General features: G+C 36.8%; 1 protein-coding gene across 1 annotated transcript in view; it reads left to right on the forward strand.

The window, feature by feature from the left end:
• Window positions 1-14,413, forward strand: part of DMD (dystrophin) — a 2,243,521-nt gene that overhangs the window by 628,117 nt on the left and 1,600,991 nt on the right. The window contains exons 8-9 of the mRNA XM_060293058.2: window positions 11,737-11,918; window positions 13,135-13,266. Of these exons, the coding sequence (XP_060149041.1) occupies window positions 11,737-11,918; window positions 13,135-13,266 (314 nt within the window). The remainder of the gene's footprint in view (window positions 1-11,736; window positions 11,919-13,134; window positions 13,267-14,413) is intronic.

A 14,413-nucleotide genomic window follows, 5' to 3' on the forward strand; every position in this document is an offset into this window, starting at 1 on the left:
ATATGCATATACATAGTTCGAGGAGTCAGAGTTTTAAGACTTGAAACAAAAAACTAGTTGTCTTTTGTCCCAACCCTCTTCACCCACGATTCCCGCAACCCAGGGTGGGAGTCTTTCCAGCTTCCAATTTTCTAGCTGAAGCCTTTGATTTTGCCTCCATGGTTCTAAATAGAAAGCTTATCCTGCTTTCTCTTGGTTTTTCAGATTTAAACATTATCCAGTGAGTTCCTACAATAAAAGATGAGGATTTAGCTCTCGTAAGAGCTGCATACTTACTGCCACCTCCAACACACATTTCACCTTTCTCTAGTCTTCGAGTATAGTTATATCCTAGTTTTTGGCATTGTAAATGTTTTAATCTGAGTAATGACATCTTCAGTTGTAAAAAATTTTTAAGTATCAGTTTTGCTTTTTTGCTGACTTTTATATCATCTTGGCTTTTAGGTCCCTCTCCCAAACAGTGGGCTCTTTTTACTCATTTTTTTAAAAAATTAAGTTATTATTTATACAGAGTAAAATACATCCTTTTTTAATGTGCAGTTCTGTGAGTTTTGAGAAATGTATACAATTGTATAATTGCCACAACAACCAGGATACAGAACAGTTTCATCAGTTCAAAAAATTCCCCCATACTCATTTATAGCCAACCCTTCCCCCACTCCCAGCCCCTGGCATCCAGTGAACAGTTTTCTGGTCCCATAGTTTTGCCTTTGCAAGATGGTCATATAAATGGAAACATCCAGGGACTTCCCTGGTGGTCAGGTGGTTAAGAATCCGCCTTCCAATGCAGGGGACGTGGGTTCGATCCTGGTTGGGGAACTAAGATTCCACATGCCATGGGACAAGTACTGAGCCCGTGTGCTGCAGAAAAGACCCAGCACAGACAAAATTAAAATAAACAAACAAACAAACAAACAAAACCCATCCAGTATGTAGTCTTTTATTTATTTATTTGGCTGTGCAGCAGGATTGTGTGATCTTAGTTCCCTGACCAGTGATTGAAACCGGGCCCCCTGCAGTGGAAGCACAGAGTTCTAACCACTGGCCCTCCAGGGAATTCCCCGGTATGTAGTCGTTTTTTTGAATTTTTGAATTTAATATAATTTAATTTTTTTATACAGCAGGTTCTTATTAGTCATCAGTTTTATACACATCAGTGTACACATGTCAGTCCCAATTGCCCAATTCAGTACACCACCATCCCCACCCCACTGCAGCTTTCCCCCCTTGGTGTCCATACGTTTGTTCTCTATATCTGTGTCTCAACTTCTGCCCTGCAAACCTGTTCATCTGTACCATTTTTCTAGGTTCCATATGCATGGGTTAATATACGGTATTTGTTTTTCTCTTTCTGACTTACTTCACTCTGTATGACAGTCTTTACATCCATGCATGTCTCAACAAATGACCCAATTTTGTTCCTTTTTATGGCTGAGTAATATTCCATTGTATATATGTACCACATGTTCTTTAAGCATTCATCTTTCAGTGGGCATTTAGGTTGCTTCCATGACCTGGCTATTGTAAATAGTGCTGCAGTGAACATTGAGGTACATGTGTCTTTTTGAATCATGGTTTTCTCTGGGTATATGCCCAGTAGTGGGATTGCTGGATCATATGGTAATTCTATTTTTAGTATTTTCAGGAACCTCCATACTGTTCTCCATAGTGGCTTTATCAATTTATATTCCCACCAACAGTACAAGATGGTTCCCTTTTCTCCACACCCTCTCCAGCATTTATTGTTTGTAGATTTTTTGATGATGCCCATTCTAATTGGTGTGAGGTGATACCTCATTGGAGTTTTGATTTGCATTTCCCTAATAATTAGTGATATTCAGCAGCTTTTCATGTGCTTCTTGGCCATCTGTATATCTTCTTTGTAGAAATGTCTATTTAGGTCTTTTGGCCATTTTTGGATTGCGTTGCTTGTTTTTTTTAATATTGAGCTGCATGAACTGTTTATATATTTTGGTGATTAAGCCTTTGTCCGTTGATTCGTTTGCAAATATTTTCTCCCATTCTGGGGGCTGTCTTTTCGACTTGTTTATGGTTTCCTTTGTTGTGCAAAAGCTTTGAAGTTTCATTAGGTCCCATTTGTTTATTTTTGTTTTTATTTCCATTACTCTAAGAGGTGGATAAAAAAAGATCTTGCTGTGATTTATGTCAAAGAGTGTTCTTCCTATATTTTCCTCTAAGAGGTTTCTTGTGTCCAGTCTTACATTTAGGTCTCTAATCCATTTTGAGTTTATTTTTGTGTATGGTGTTAGGGAGTGTTCTAATTTCATTCTTTTACATGCAGCTGTCCAGTTTTCCCAACACCAGTTATTGAATAGACAGTCTTTTCTCCATTGTATATCCTTGCCTCCTTTGTCATAGATTAGTTGACCATAGGTGCGTGGGTTCATCTCTGGGCTTTCTATCTTGTTCCATTGATCTGTATTTCTGTTTTTGTGGCAGTACCATATTGTCTTGATTACTGTAGCTTTGTAGTATAGTCTGCAGTCACTGAGTCTGATTCCTCCAGCTCCGTTTTTTTCCCTCAAGACTGCTTTGGCTATTCGGGGTCTTTTGTGTCTCCATACAAATTTTAAGATTTTTTGTTCTACTTCCGTAAAAAATGCCATTGGTAATTTGATAGGGATTGCACTGAATCTGTGGATTGCTTTGGGTAATATAGTCATTTTCACACTATTGATTCTTCCAATCCAAGAACATGGAATACCTCTCCATCTGTTGGTATCACCTTTAATTTCATTCATCTGTGTCTTATAGTTTTCTGCATACAGGTCTTTTGTCTCCCTAGGTAGGTTTATTCCTAGGTATTTTATTCTTTTTGTTGCAGTGGTAAATGGGAGTTTTTCCTTAATTTCTTTTAGATTTTTAATCATTAGTGTATAGGAACGCAAGAGATTTCTCTGCATTAATTTTGTATCCTGCAACTTAACCAAATTCATTGATTAGCTCTAGTAGTTTTCTGGTGACATCTTTAGGATTCTCTATGTATAGCATCATGTCATCTGCAAACAGTGACAGTTTTACTTCTTCTTTTCCAATTTGTATTCCTTTTATTTCTTTTTCTTCTCTGATTGCTCTGGCTAGGACTTCCACAACTATGTTGAATAATAGTTGTGAGAGTGGACAAGCTTGTCTTCTTCCTTATCTTAGTGGAAATGTTTTCAGGTTTTCACCATTGAGAATGATGTTGGCTGTGGATTTGTCATATGTGGCCTTTATTATGTTGAGGTAGGTTCCCTCTATGCCGACTCTCTTGAGAGTTTTTATCATAAATGGGTGTTGAATTTTGTCAAAAGCTTTTTCTGCATCTATTGAGATGATCATATAGTTTTTCACCTTGATTGATTTGCGTATATTGAAGAATCCTTGCATTCCTGGGATAAATCCCACTTGATCATGGTGTGTGATCCTTTTAATGTGTTGTTAGGTTCTGTTTGCTAGTATTTTGTTGAGGATTTTTGCATCTATATGCATCAGTGCTATTGGTCTGTAATTTTCTTTTTTTGTAGTATCTTTGTCTGGTTTTGGTATCAGGGTGATAGAATGAGTTTGAGAGTGTTCCTTCCTCTGCAATTTTTTGGAAGAGTTTGAGAAGGATGGGTGTTAGCTCTTCTCTAAATGTTTGATAGAATTCACCTGTGAAGCCATCTGGTCCTGGACTTTTGTTTGTTGGAAGATTTTGTTTGTTTGTTTGTTTGTTTGCGGTATGCGGGCCTCTCAGTGTTGTGGCCTCTCCCGTTGCGGAGCACAGGCTCCGGACGCTCAGGCTTAGTGGCTATAGCTCACGGGGCCATCCACTCCGAGGCATGTGGGATCTTCCCGGACCGGGGCATGAACCCGTGTCCCTTGCATTGGCAGGCGGACTCTCAACCATTGTGCCACCAGGGAAGCCCTGTTGGAAGATTTTTAATCACAGTTTCAATTTCATTACTTGTGCTTGCTCTATTCGTATTTTCTGTTTCTTCCTGGGTCAGTCTTGGAAGGTTATACCTTTCTAAGAATTTGTCCATTTCTTCCAGGTTTTCTGTTTTATTGGCATAGAGTTGCTTGTAGTAGTCTCTTAGGATGTTTTGTATTTCTGCAGTGTCTGTTGTGACGTCTCCTTTTTCATTTCTAATTTTATTGATTTGAGTCCTCTCCCTCTTTTTCTTGATGCGTCTTGCTAATGGTTTATCAATTTTGTTTATCTTCTCAAAGAACCAGCTTTTAGTTTTATTGATCATTGCTAATGTTTTCTTTGTTTCTATTTCATTTATTTCTGCTCTGATCTTTATGATTTCTTTCCTTCTGCTAACTTTAGATTTTGTTTGTTCTTCTTTCTCTAGTTCCATTAGGTGTAAGGTTAGATTGTTTATTTGAGGTGTTTCTTGTTTCTTGAGGTAAGCTTGTATAGCTATAAACTTGCCTCTTCGAACTGCTTTTGCTGCATCCCATAGGTTTTGGAACGTCATGTTTTCCTTGTCATTTGTCTGTAGGTATTTTTTGATTTCCTCTTTGATTTCTTCGGTGATCTCTTGTTTATTTTGTAACATATTGTTTAGCCTCCAAGTGTTTGTATTCTTTATGTTTTTTTTTTCCCCTGTAATTGATTTTGAATCTCATAGTGTTGTGGTCAGAAAAGATGCTTGATATGATTTCCGTTTTCTTAAATTTACTCAGGCTTGGTGTGTGACCCAATACGTGATCTATCCTAGAGAATGTTCCGTGCGCACTTGAGAAGAAAGTGTAATCTGCTGTTTTTGGTTGGAATGTCCTGTAAATATCAATTAAATCTATCCAGTCTATTGTGTCATTTAAAGCTTCTGTTTCCATATTTATGTTCATTTTGGATGATCTGTCCATTGCTGTACGTGACGTGTTAAAGTCCCCCACTATTATTGTGTTACTGTCGATTTCCTCTTTTTTACCTGCTAGCAGATGCCTTATGTATTGAGGTGCTCTTATGTTAGGTGCATATATATTTATAATTGTTATATCTTCTTCTTGGATTGATCCCTTGATCATTATGTAGTGTCATTCCTTGTCTCTTGTAACATTCTTTATTTTAAAGTCTATTTTATCTGATACGAGTATTGCTACTCTAGCTTTCTTTTGATTTCCATTTGCATGGAATATCTTTCCATCCCCTCACTTTCAGTCTGTATGTGTCCCTAGGTCTGAAGTAGGTCTCTTGTAGACAGCATATATATGGGCCTTTTTTTTTGTATCCATTCAGCAAACCTGTGTCTTTTGGTTGGAGCATTTAATGCATTCACGTTTAAGGTAATTATTGATATGTATATTCCTATGACCATTTTCTTAAGTATCTTGGGTTTATTTTTGTAGGTCCTTTTATTTTCTTGTGTTTCCCGCTTAGAGAAGTTATTTAGCATTTGTTGTAGTCCTGGTTTGGTGGTGCTGCATTCTCTTAGGTTTTGCTTGTCTGTAAAGCTTTTGATTTCTCCATCGAATCTGAATGAGATCATTGCCAGGTAGAGCAATCTTGGTTGTAGGATCTTCCCTTTCATCACTTTAAGTGTATCATGCCACTTCCTTCTGGCTTGTAGAGTTTCTGATGAGAAATAAGCTGTTATCCTTATGGGTGTTCTGTGTTATTTGTCATTTTTCCCTCTCTTCTTTCAGTAATTTTTCTTTGTCTTTACTTTTTGCCAGTTTGATTACTGTGTGTCTCGGCGTGTTTCTCCTTGGATTTATCATGTATGGGACTCTCTGCACTTCCTGGTCTTGGGTGGCTATTTCCTTTCCCATGTTAGAGAAGTTTTCGAGTATAATCCCTTCATATATTTTCCCTGGTCCTTTCTTTCTCTGTTCTCCTTCTGGGACCCCTATAATGCAAATGTTGTTGCGTTTAATGTTGACCAGAGGTCTCTTAGGCTGTCTTCATTTCTTTTCATTCTTTTTTCTTTATTCTGTTCTGCAGCAGTGAATTCCACCATTCTGTCTTCCAGATCACTTATCCGTTCTTCTGCCTCATTTTTTCTGCTATTGATTCCTTTTAGTGTATTTTTAAGTTCAGTTATTGTATTGTTCATCTGTGTTTGTTTGTTCTTTAATTCTTCTAGGTCTTTGTTAAACATTTCTTGCATCTTCTCAATCTTTGCCTCCATTCTTTTGCCTAGGTCATAGATCATCTTCACTATCATTATTCCGAATCCTTTTTTCTGGAAAGTTGCCTATCTCCACTTCATTTAGTTGTTTTTCTGGGGTTTTCTCTTGTTCCTTCATGGTACATAGTCCTCTGCCTTTTCATCTTGTCTACCTTTCTGTGAATATGGTTTTTGTTCCACAGGCTGCAGGATTGTAGTCCTTTTTGCTTCTGATGTGTGCCTTCTGGTGGATGAGGGTATCTAAGAGGCTTGTGCGAGTTTCCTGATGGGAGGGACTGGTGGTGGGTATAGGTGACTGTTTCTCTGGTGGGCAGAGGTCAGTAAAACTTTAATCCACTTGACTGCTGATGGGTGGGGCTGGGTTCCCTCCATGTCGGTTGTTTGGCCTTAGGCAACCCAACACTGGAGCCTACCTGGGCTCCAGGTAGGGCTAATGGTAGACTCTGGGAGAACTCATGCCAAGGAGTACTTCCCAGAACTTCTGCTGCCAGTGTCCTTGTCCTCACGGTGAGCCACAGCCACCCCCTGCCTCTCCAGGAGACCCTCCAACTCTAGCAGGTGTGTCTGGTTTGGTCTCCCCCGGGGCCACTGGTTCTTCCCCTGGATCCCGATGCACACACTGCTTTATGTGTGCCATCCAAGAGTGGAGTCTCTGTTTCCCCCATTCCTGTCGAAGTCCTGCAGTCAAATCCCACTAGCCTTCAAAGTGTGATTCTGTAGGAATTCCTCCTCCCGTTGCCAGACCCTCAGGTTGGGAAGCCTGACGTGGGGCTCAGAACCTTCACTCCAGTGGGTGGACTTCTGTGGTATAAGTGTTCTCCAGTCTGTGAGTCACCCACCCAGAAGTTATGGGATTTAATTTTACTGTAATTTTGCCCCTCCTACCCTCTCATTGTGGCTTCTCCTTTCTCTTTGGATGTGGGGCATCTTTTCTGGTGAGTTCCAGTGTCTTCCTGTCGATCGTTGTCCAGCAGGTAGTTGTGATTCTGGTGTTCTCGCAAGAGGGAGTGAGAGCACGTCCTTCTACTCTGCCATCTTGGTTCAGGGCCCAGTATGTCCCCATACAATTATATATTTGATCATTTCTAATTTTAGTTTTATGTCAAGCAATTTGGAATGGTCTGAATATTTTTCTTTTTTGTGTGATAAATATTTATTTTATAATTGTAAAGAGGGCTTAAATTTCACATTGTTTATATAAATCTTCTTTTACATTTCTGATTATTTCCTTGTGGTGGATTCCTAGAAGGAAAATTACTGGGTCATTGAATATGATTGTTTTTAGATATAGCCAAAATATTTTTTGTAATGCTGGAACCAACTGATACTCTTCCAGCAATGTAGGAGTTTGGCCAAATTGCTGACACTTCTGCAACATTAATTGTTATCCTTTTGTCATTCTTTGATAATTTGATAGGCAATGGAGTATAATTAAACACTTCCATCTTTATTTAATTTGCATTTCTTTGATTACTGCTGAAATTGCATTTTTATGTGTATTTACTCTTGTTATACCTCACTTATTAGAAATAGAAATCACTACTACTATGGACAGTGTAGGTGATGTTTGCTAATGGAACCACATAGATCACAGGGTCATCATTTAGATAATGACTTTGAGATACTTGGTTTTCAAATGCACTAAGATAGCCTTCTCTGAAAAAATGAAGGTAAGGTACTGAAAAGTATGATGCACTGACTGGGTTCCAATTCTGACTTGAACTAGCTTTTGAACTTGCCATCAAACCACTGTGGCCTTCAGTTTCTTTGAAAAATATGCAATTTCCCTAAATGGTTTATTTGTTCCATTATAGCACTCAGTATTAAAATTCTGGTGACTATAGAAACACTCATCAGAATCAGTGTTATTGTTCATAAAATAACATTTTCTGGCAGTATTATGAGTTGTCAAAATCTCCATCCTGAACTGGTTTCAAAGACTGGATTAGAAATTATTAATTTAACCTTTTGTGGCAATCAACCCATTATATAATAGGGTTTTTAGTGCAAAGGTAACTTTTATATAATTTTAAGTTCTTATTTTGGGGGTTCACCCACTTCTTTCAATTTGTGTATTTTAATGTCTTATAATAAAAAAAAAAGGAAATCACATCCCATCATTCTCACCTTCCTTAAATTCTTAGGTTTGGTGGGTAAACCCAGGGGTCAAGAGATTTATGAACATTCAGACTTGGAGTAGGTTGATGTCACCTTTAGAAGCATGGTTGGTTACTCAGGTGAGACCACTGTTAATTGGTTTGCATTCAGAATTTTGTTCATTGGAGCAAGTCCACTTCAGATTGGCAGTTTCAGAAGGGACGGGTTGATGTTGGTTAGCTTGCAGAAGCATGATCAAGACCATGTAGGCAGGTAATTGCTAATTGATTAAATGAGATTGAAACCTGTATTGGTGGCTACTTGTTACCATAGCTACAGAACAAGCAGTTTCCTCCTTCAATCCTCCTTCTTCCATTTCATTTTCAGTTTATTAATCTTTGTACCCCCAGGACTTAGGGCAGGATTTTGTATATAGGCATTCGCAAAGACTATGGAGTAAATGATCTGAAATTGAATGAAGTTATTTTGGGGATGTCTTAGAATTTCTATTATGCATCCCCTTGTTTTCATTACATAGCCTATTTTAGTTCTCTGACACCTCCTATCTGGATTGGGTCCCAGCCTCTTACTTGCCTCTAGTGTTTTTCTCCTTCATTCCATTCTGCGCTTAATGGTTTTACTTTACAAGAATTTTAATGGTGTCACAGTCTTGATCAAAAGTAGTTAGTTACTCTCTAACCTATTGAACTAAGGCCAAATTGACTACTTTGCTATTGATGATCCCTTAGTGTTCCACATACAAGCTTCCCATTTTTTCCTGTTAATCACTATTCTCAACTCTGTGGCTAAGACACCCAAAGGCTCTCTTCCCAGAATATGTCTAATCTGTCCCTACCTCTGCACTTTTACTCATGCTTTTCTACTGCCTAGAATAGCTTTCTCCATTTAATTAGGTTTTACCCTAATGAAACCCTATACAAATTTATTTCAGTTTTCTATTCATAAAGAATTTTCTGATCCTCCAGTAATGTATGCTTTCTTCCTTTTTCTGAACATATTAAAGCACTGGCTATGCCAATTAGAGGAACACATTTTAAATTCTCTTTAGCAGTGCAATTATTTTGTTCTTCTTATTTATTTTATTATTCCAGACTGTAAGCAGAATCCATGGATTCTCTATCTTGTTAATCTCCTGGATAATCTATTAAAAATATTTAAAATTTAATAGGTCTTTAGTAAATATATTTGGAAGGAATTCAACATATTTTAGAATATCTAAATTCCTTTTGGTAAAAACAAAAAGAAATACTGGATTCTACCTACTGGTACAGCTGAATCGTGTACAGCTTCTGAGGTGGGATGGTAATAGATTGGGGCAAAAATATCAATGGTTTGATCCAATAGTGATTGTAGTGATTGATATTTATGAATATTCACGTTCATCCAAAAGGTGTTTTATGTAGATAAAATATGCTACAATTTTTGACATTTGCTTGGGGCAATAGAAATAATGCTAGATCTGTTTTTACCTTTATTTATTTTGATCATGGTTTGCATTTGAGGCCAGACATACATATGCACATGTCTAATATAGCAGTAAATAGTCATGGAACTTTTTATTTACACAGACAATCTTTTAAAATTCAGTGCCTTTCTCACAGCATGGTTTTATTTAATGCACTAAAAAATAAACAATTCTAAATTTTGCTCATTACAGATAAAACTGACTAGTTACTAGTGAGAAGGAAGAAAACATTCTAGAGTTTCAAAAACATATTGTGAAGAAGTATAGTATCTGCCATACAATGAACACTTGAAAAACAATTATCAAATGAAAGGTAGATTTTAGAATTTCAAAGCTAAGTTAGTAAGATTTTTTTTTTTAGAAAGGCAGTACTTATACACAAGGTATTCTTTAGTTCTTTCCTAAAAAATATTTGCAAAAAATTATCTTCACCATCTGTTGGCTAATAATTAAATTATAATAGGGAGCAGAGAATATGTATTATATATCAATAACTTTGTACCTTTAAGCCTTATGCATTTAAGTGTCCAGTAAGTATCTTTTGAAAACAAGTAAGCAAAACAACGAAGCAGAAGGTAATGTAAGAGCGTGCTTCTGTGTCATTTTTTTCGACCCTTGTTACTCAAAGTATGGTCTTCAAGTCAGCAGCTTCAGCATCACCTGGGAGCTTGCTGGAAATGCAGAGCCTCACGCTCCACCCAGACCTACTGAATCCGATTCTGATTTTAAAAAGATCCCCAGGTGATTCATATGCACATTAAAAATTAAGAAGGACTGTATTATACCATGGATAGAAGCAGACCAAGGAACATTAGCTAACTTTTTGCTTCTCTGTAACTCTTTTAAAAAATGCTTTAAAAATAATTGTTCTGATTAATCATGTTCCTGTGACTTGCGAAGTAATGGAGTTAAGTGACCTGTTCAACCTCCTTTTATGCTTGTGAACTTGAAATTTGACTGTTGTCTTTTTAACTTATAAACAGAACACCTGACCAAAATATACATATTTAACTTAAAACAGATCTTTTAATGCTAGCTGAGCTAGGATAAATTTATGGCAAGAAAAATGCCTGGCACATTGCTGCTAAGTTGTCTTGGCCTCCTGCCAGGATTTATGTTTAACACTTCTGGGATTAATGGTACTCTTCACATAAAGGATTGTTTTTGCATTTGGTTCCCTGGAATGAGCACAGTGGGTAAATTGTGATGCCAAGTAGCAAAAGAAGCTTTTGAAGGAGCTGCCACTTATTATATGTGTTATTACGAATTATTATTGACTTTAAATGCTGGATTTCTTTCATTCCCTAGATGTGGCAAAGGACATAACATCAGATCAACTTTATGTGAAGGACTTTTAAATTTATCTCTAACGTCTAAGAAGGAAAGCGACATCTGACTTTAACAGATGCACCATAATGTAAAGAAATATTTTTAATGTAGTTAAGGAATATTACAAATCATTATTCTTATGGTATATAGTTGTTTTATTTTATTTTGATTGTAGAAATACACGGTTCGTTTCAACACAGAGACATTATTTTGCTCTTTACATGCTTAATCACCAGCAAAAATTTGATTAGGAGGTGCAAGCTTTCTTTACTGGAAGCCAGGGCATTAAGCTCTTTGGTGTAATTGTTTAATTACCAGTGCACCATTTTAATTGACATGCTATTATAACTTTCCATGGAAAGGAAGATGCAATCTTTTATTTTTGTTTCTTATCTAATGAAAACCACTCTCTTAGATGGGCTAGTTTGGCAATTTGACTTAGGAAAAAGTATTGCCGAATGAAGTTTTTATGTGAACAAGGAAAATAAATTAACTTTAGTGCTCATCTCATTGGTCTGCCAAATTGGAAGGACATTTTAGGCCTGATTATCATGTTCTAATTAGTCTCTGGAGGACATTCATGGACAATCGAGTGCTCATTAATCTGTCTTCTTCCTGTAACATTGATTTGTTCATTCCCCTTTTAGACACTCAAATATAGAAACCAAAAATTGATGTGTGGTGTTAATGTGCTTACAGATGTTGCCACCACTTATCCAGATAAGAAGTCCATCTTAATGTACGTCACATCACTCTTCCAAGTTTTGCCTCAACAAGTGAGCATTGAAGCCATCCAGGAGGTGGAGATGTTGCCAAGGCCATCAAAAGTTACTAGAGAAGAGCATTTTCAGTTACATCATCAAATGCACTATTCTCAACAGGTAAAAGATCGAAAGAATAGCTAATATCAATGATATTTTCTGTTTTATATGGATTTTTAGATATCATACACACATATCTATATTGTCTATGGATGGATACACATATATGTATATATAGCATAGTATATGTATATATATTCACACACACGTACAAAAATATATGTATATATAGCTTTGTGTGTGTGTCTGTGTGTCTATTTGGAGAGAGAGAGAGGGAGAGAGAGGGAGCGGAATCTGTAAACCTAAATTTCATCTGATACAATGGACAATAATGTTGTTTTCAAGGCACATTGTTAAAATACTCTGCTATTGATATGCACCATGTTATAGGAATATGGGACACAGAATACATTGCATTTCCATTGTGTAAAGTGAAATAAAATAAAAGATAGACTCATATACACATTAAACTTTCCATCAACTAGAGCAAAAAGCGAAGAACTAGACCAAGAGCAGAGGCAAGTACTCTGTTTAATAATGTTTTCTTATTTTTAGTGGCAGCTTGCTGTTGTAGTAACAAATTTTGCATACTCAAGGTAATATTTTTGATAAGATAAAATTAGTTTAAAATAGTTTAAATAAAAATTAAATAGAGAATACATATGGTAAAGACTTTTATGATATTGTACAGAATCCAGTGGGATTCTTCTGTTACATTGCTAGTTCTTCTTCCCAACGGTGTATATTTAGGGTGTTTTTTTCCTTAACTTTCTTTGACACAAACAATGATGAAAAAGCCTTTAGCAAAATTTCTGCTGAAGGCATGGAAAGCTCTCAGGCCTAATTTTCTCACTCTACTGAACTAATTCTATATTTAGCTTATGAAAGCTTCAGTCCTTTCCAAGGTATTGACGTGATGAATTCTGGTTTTGTTTACTTTGAGTTCAGAGAAGATTGCTTTGGGTTGCTTGTTTTTGCCAGTTTGAAGAGCAGCATCCCATATTAGTGCTGGAGGTGTGTCAGGATGGAATCTTTATGGTTAAATCCCATCCTCCTCTCTTCCCTGACTACCTGTTCTCCAACATGACATTGAGCACCACAATTCTTGGAGTGTACCAGTTTCTAATATCACTTATATATATTTAGGATTAAATTTTTCATCTCACTGTTTCCATTTAACATTCGTTTTTTCTAGTGTGTTGGAAAGCAGTCCTTCCAGGGTTACTTACCATGTCTCCTCCTCCTCTCTGTCCCCCTCCCCCGAACCCTTCTGCAGATCACAGTCAGTCTAGCACAGGGCTATGAACGAACTCCTTCCTCTCCTAAGCCTCGGTTCAAGAGCTATGCCTACACACAGGCTGCTTATGTCACCACCTCTGACCCCACACGGAGCCCATTTCCTTCACAGGTCTGTCAACATTTACTCTCTGTTCTCCAAACCAAAGAACTTCTTCACCCAAGATAACCTAACATGGTTTTTGTTTGTTTGAATTTGCAGTGCCTTTTTTTTCTCCGCCATCAGGAGCCGTTTCATTGTTCTCAGTTGTATTAGATACTGCACATGATGCTGTTTTGTTATTGAGACCTCTCTAGTTTAACGTATGTTGATTCTTCATGAATGGGGATTCTTATAATAGTGATTTGTACTTTCATTATATAATTACCTGTAAGGTTAGTTTTTATAAAGGCTACCAACCCAAACACAAAGCTCATTAAAGAGAGGTCATTTAAAAGAATGGGAAAATGGATGAAATTTACTAGTCACATTACTTGGGGAGATTTTCTAGATATCTGATACCTAAAGGAAATATATACTATATATATTGCCCTTATTATATTTTCACTGTATAAGTATGTACTTATATTCTATTTAAGAAAAATATAGCTGTAAGCTTCTTCATGTGATAGATTTTAATTTTGCCAACTTAAACTTGATAGCAGGCTCTGTAGTATTTATACAAGAAAGTCACACTCAAACCAGGTCAGATTCTATGCACCATTCAGTATTTTCCACGTAATGAATCTTCTCAGTAGCATTTTCCATCATTATTGCAGTGTTGTAGAAAACCTAAAAATACAAGAAATTATAGCCTTGTATATGTTAGAGCATGGGAATGGCATGTGCTAGAATTGCTGGATTTGCTAAAATTTCCTTTTAAAAGAAAATCTCATTTATTTTGTTTAGAAGAGCAATTTGAAGAGTTCTTGCGGAAGTGACTTTTCTCAATGCTACACAATGAATGGGAATTTAGAAGTTATCGTCTTGATCCCATTGGAGAAAAGTACACATTTTTGGAGGCTCATCGATTTTTTTTTAAGATAGTGGTTGTATTTAATTAGTGATTTATTTGGCACAGTTAATTGATGCATGAAAAATTTTAACACTGAAAGCTTCCCCCAGGGGAACGTATTTCAGGGCATAGTTATGCCCTTTATCCTTGGCTAGTTTTCTTGCAAAGTTGAACAGAGGAGATGAGTGAGAATGGTTATGATTATGTGACTCAGCCTCATCTTCAATTAAATTCCCATCCACATGTTCACAAAGTTGTATAGTC

The sequence above is a fragment of the Globicephala melas genome, chromosome X (genome assembly GCF_963455315.2).
Source record: "Globicephala melas chromosome X, mGloMel1.2, whole genome shotgun sequence".
NCBI classification, from domain to species: domain Eukaryota; kingdom Metazoa; phylum Chordata; class Mammalia; order Artiodactyla; family Delphinidae; genus Globicephala; species Globicephala melas.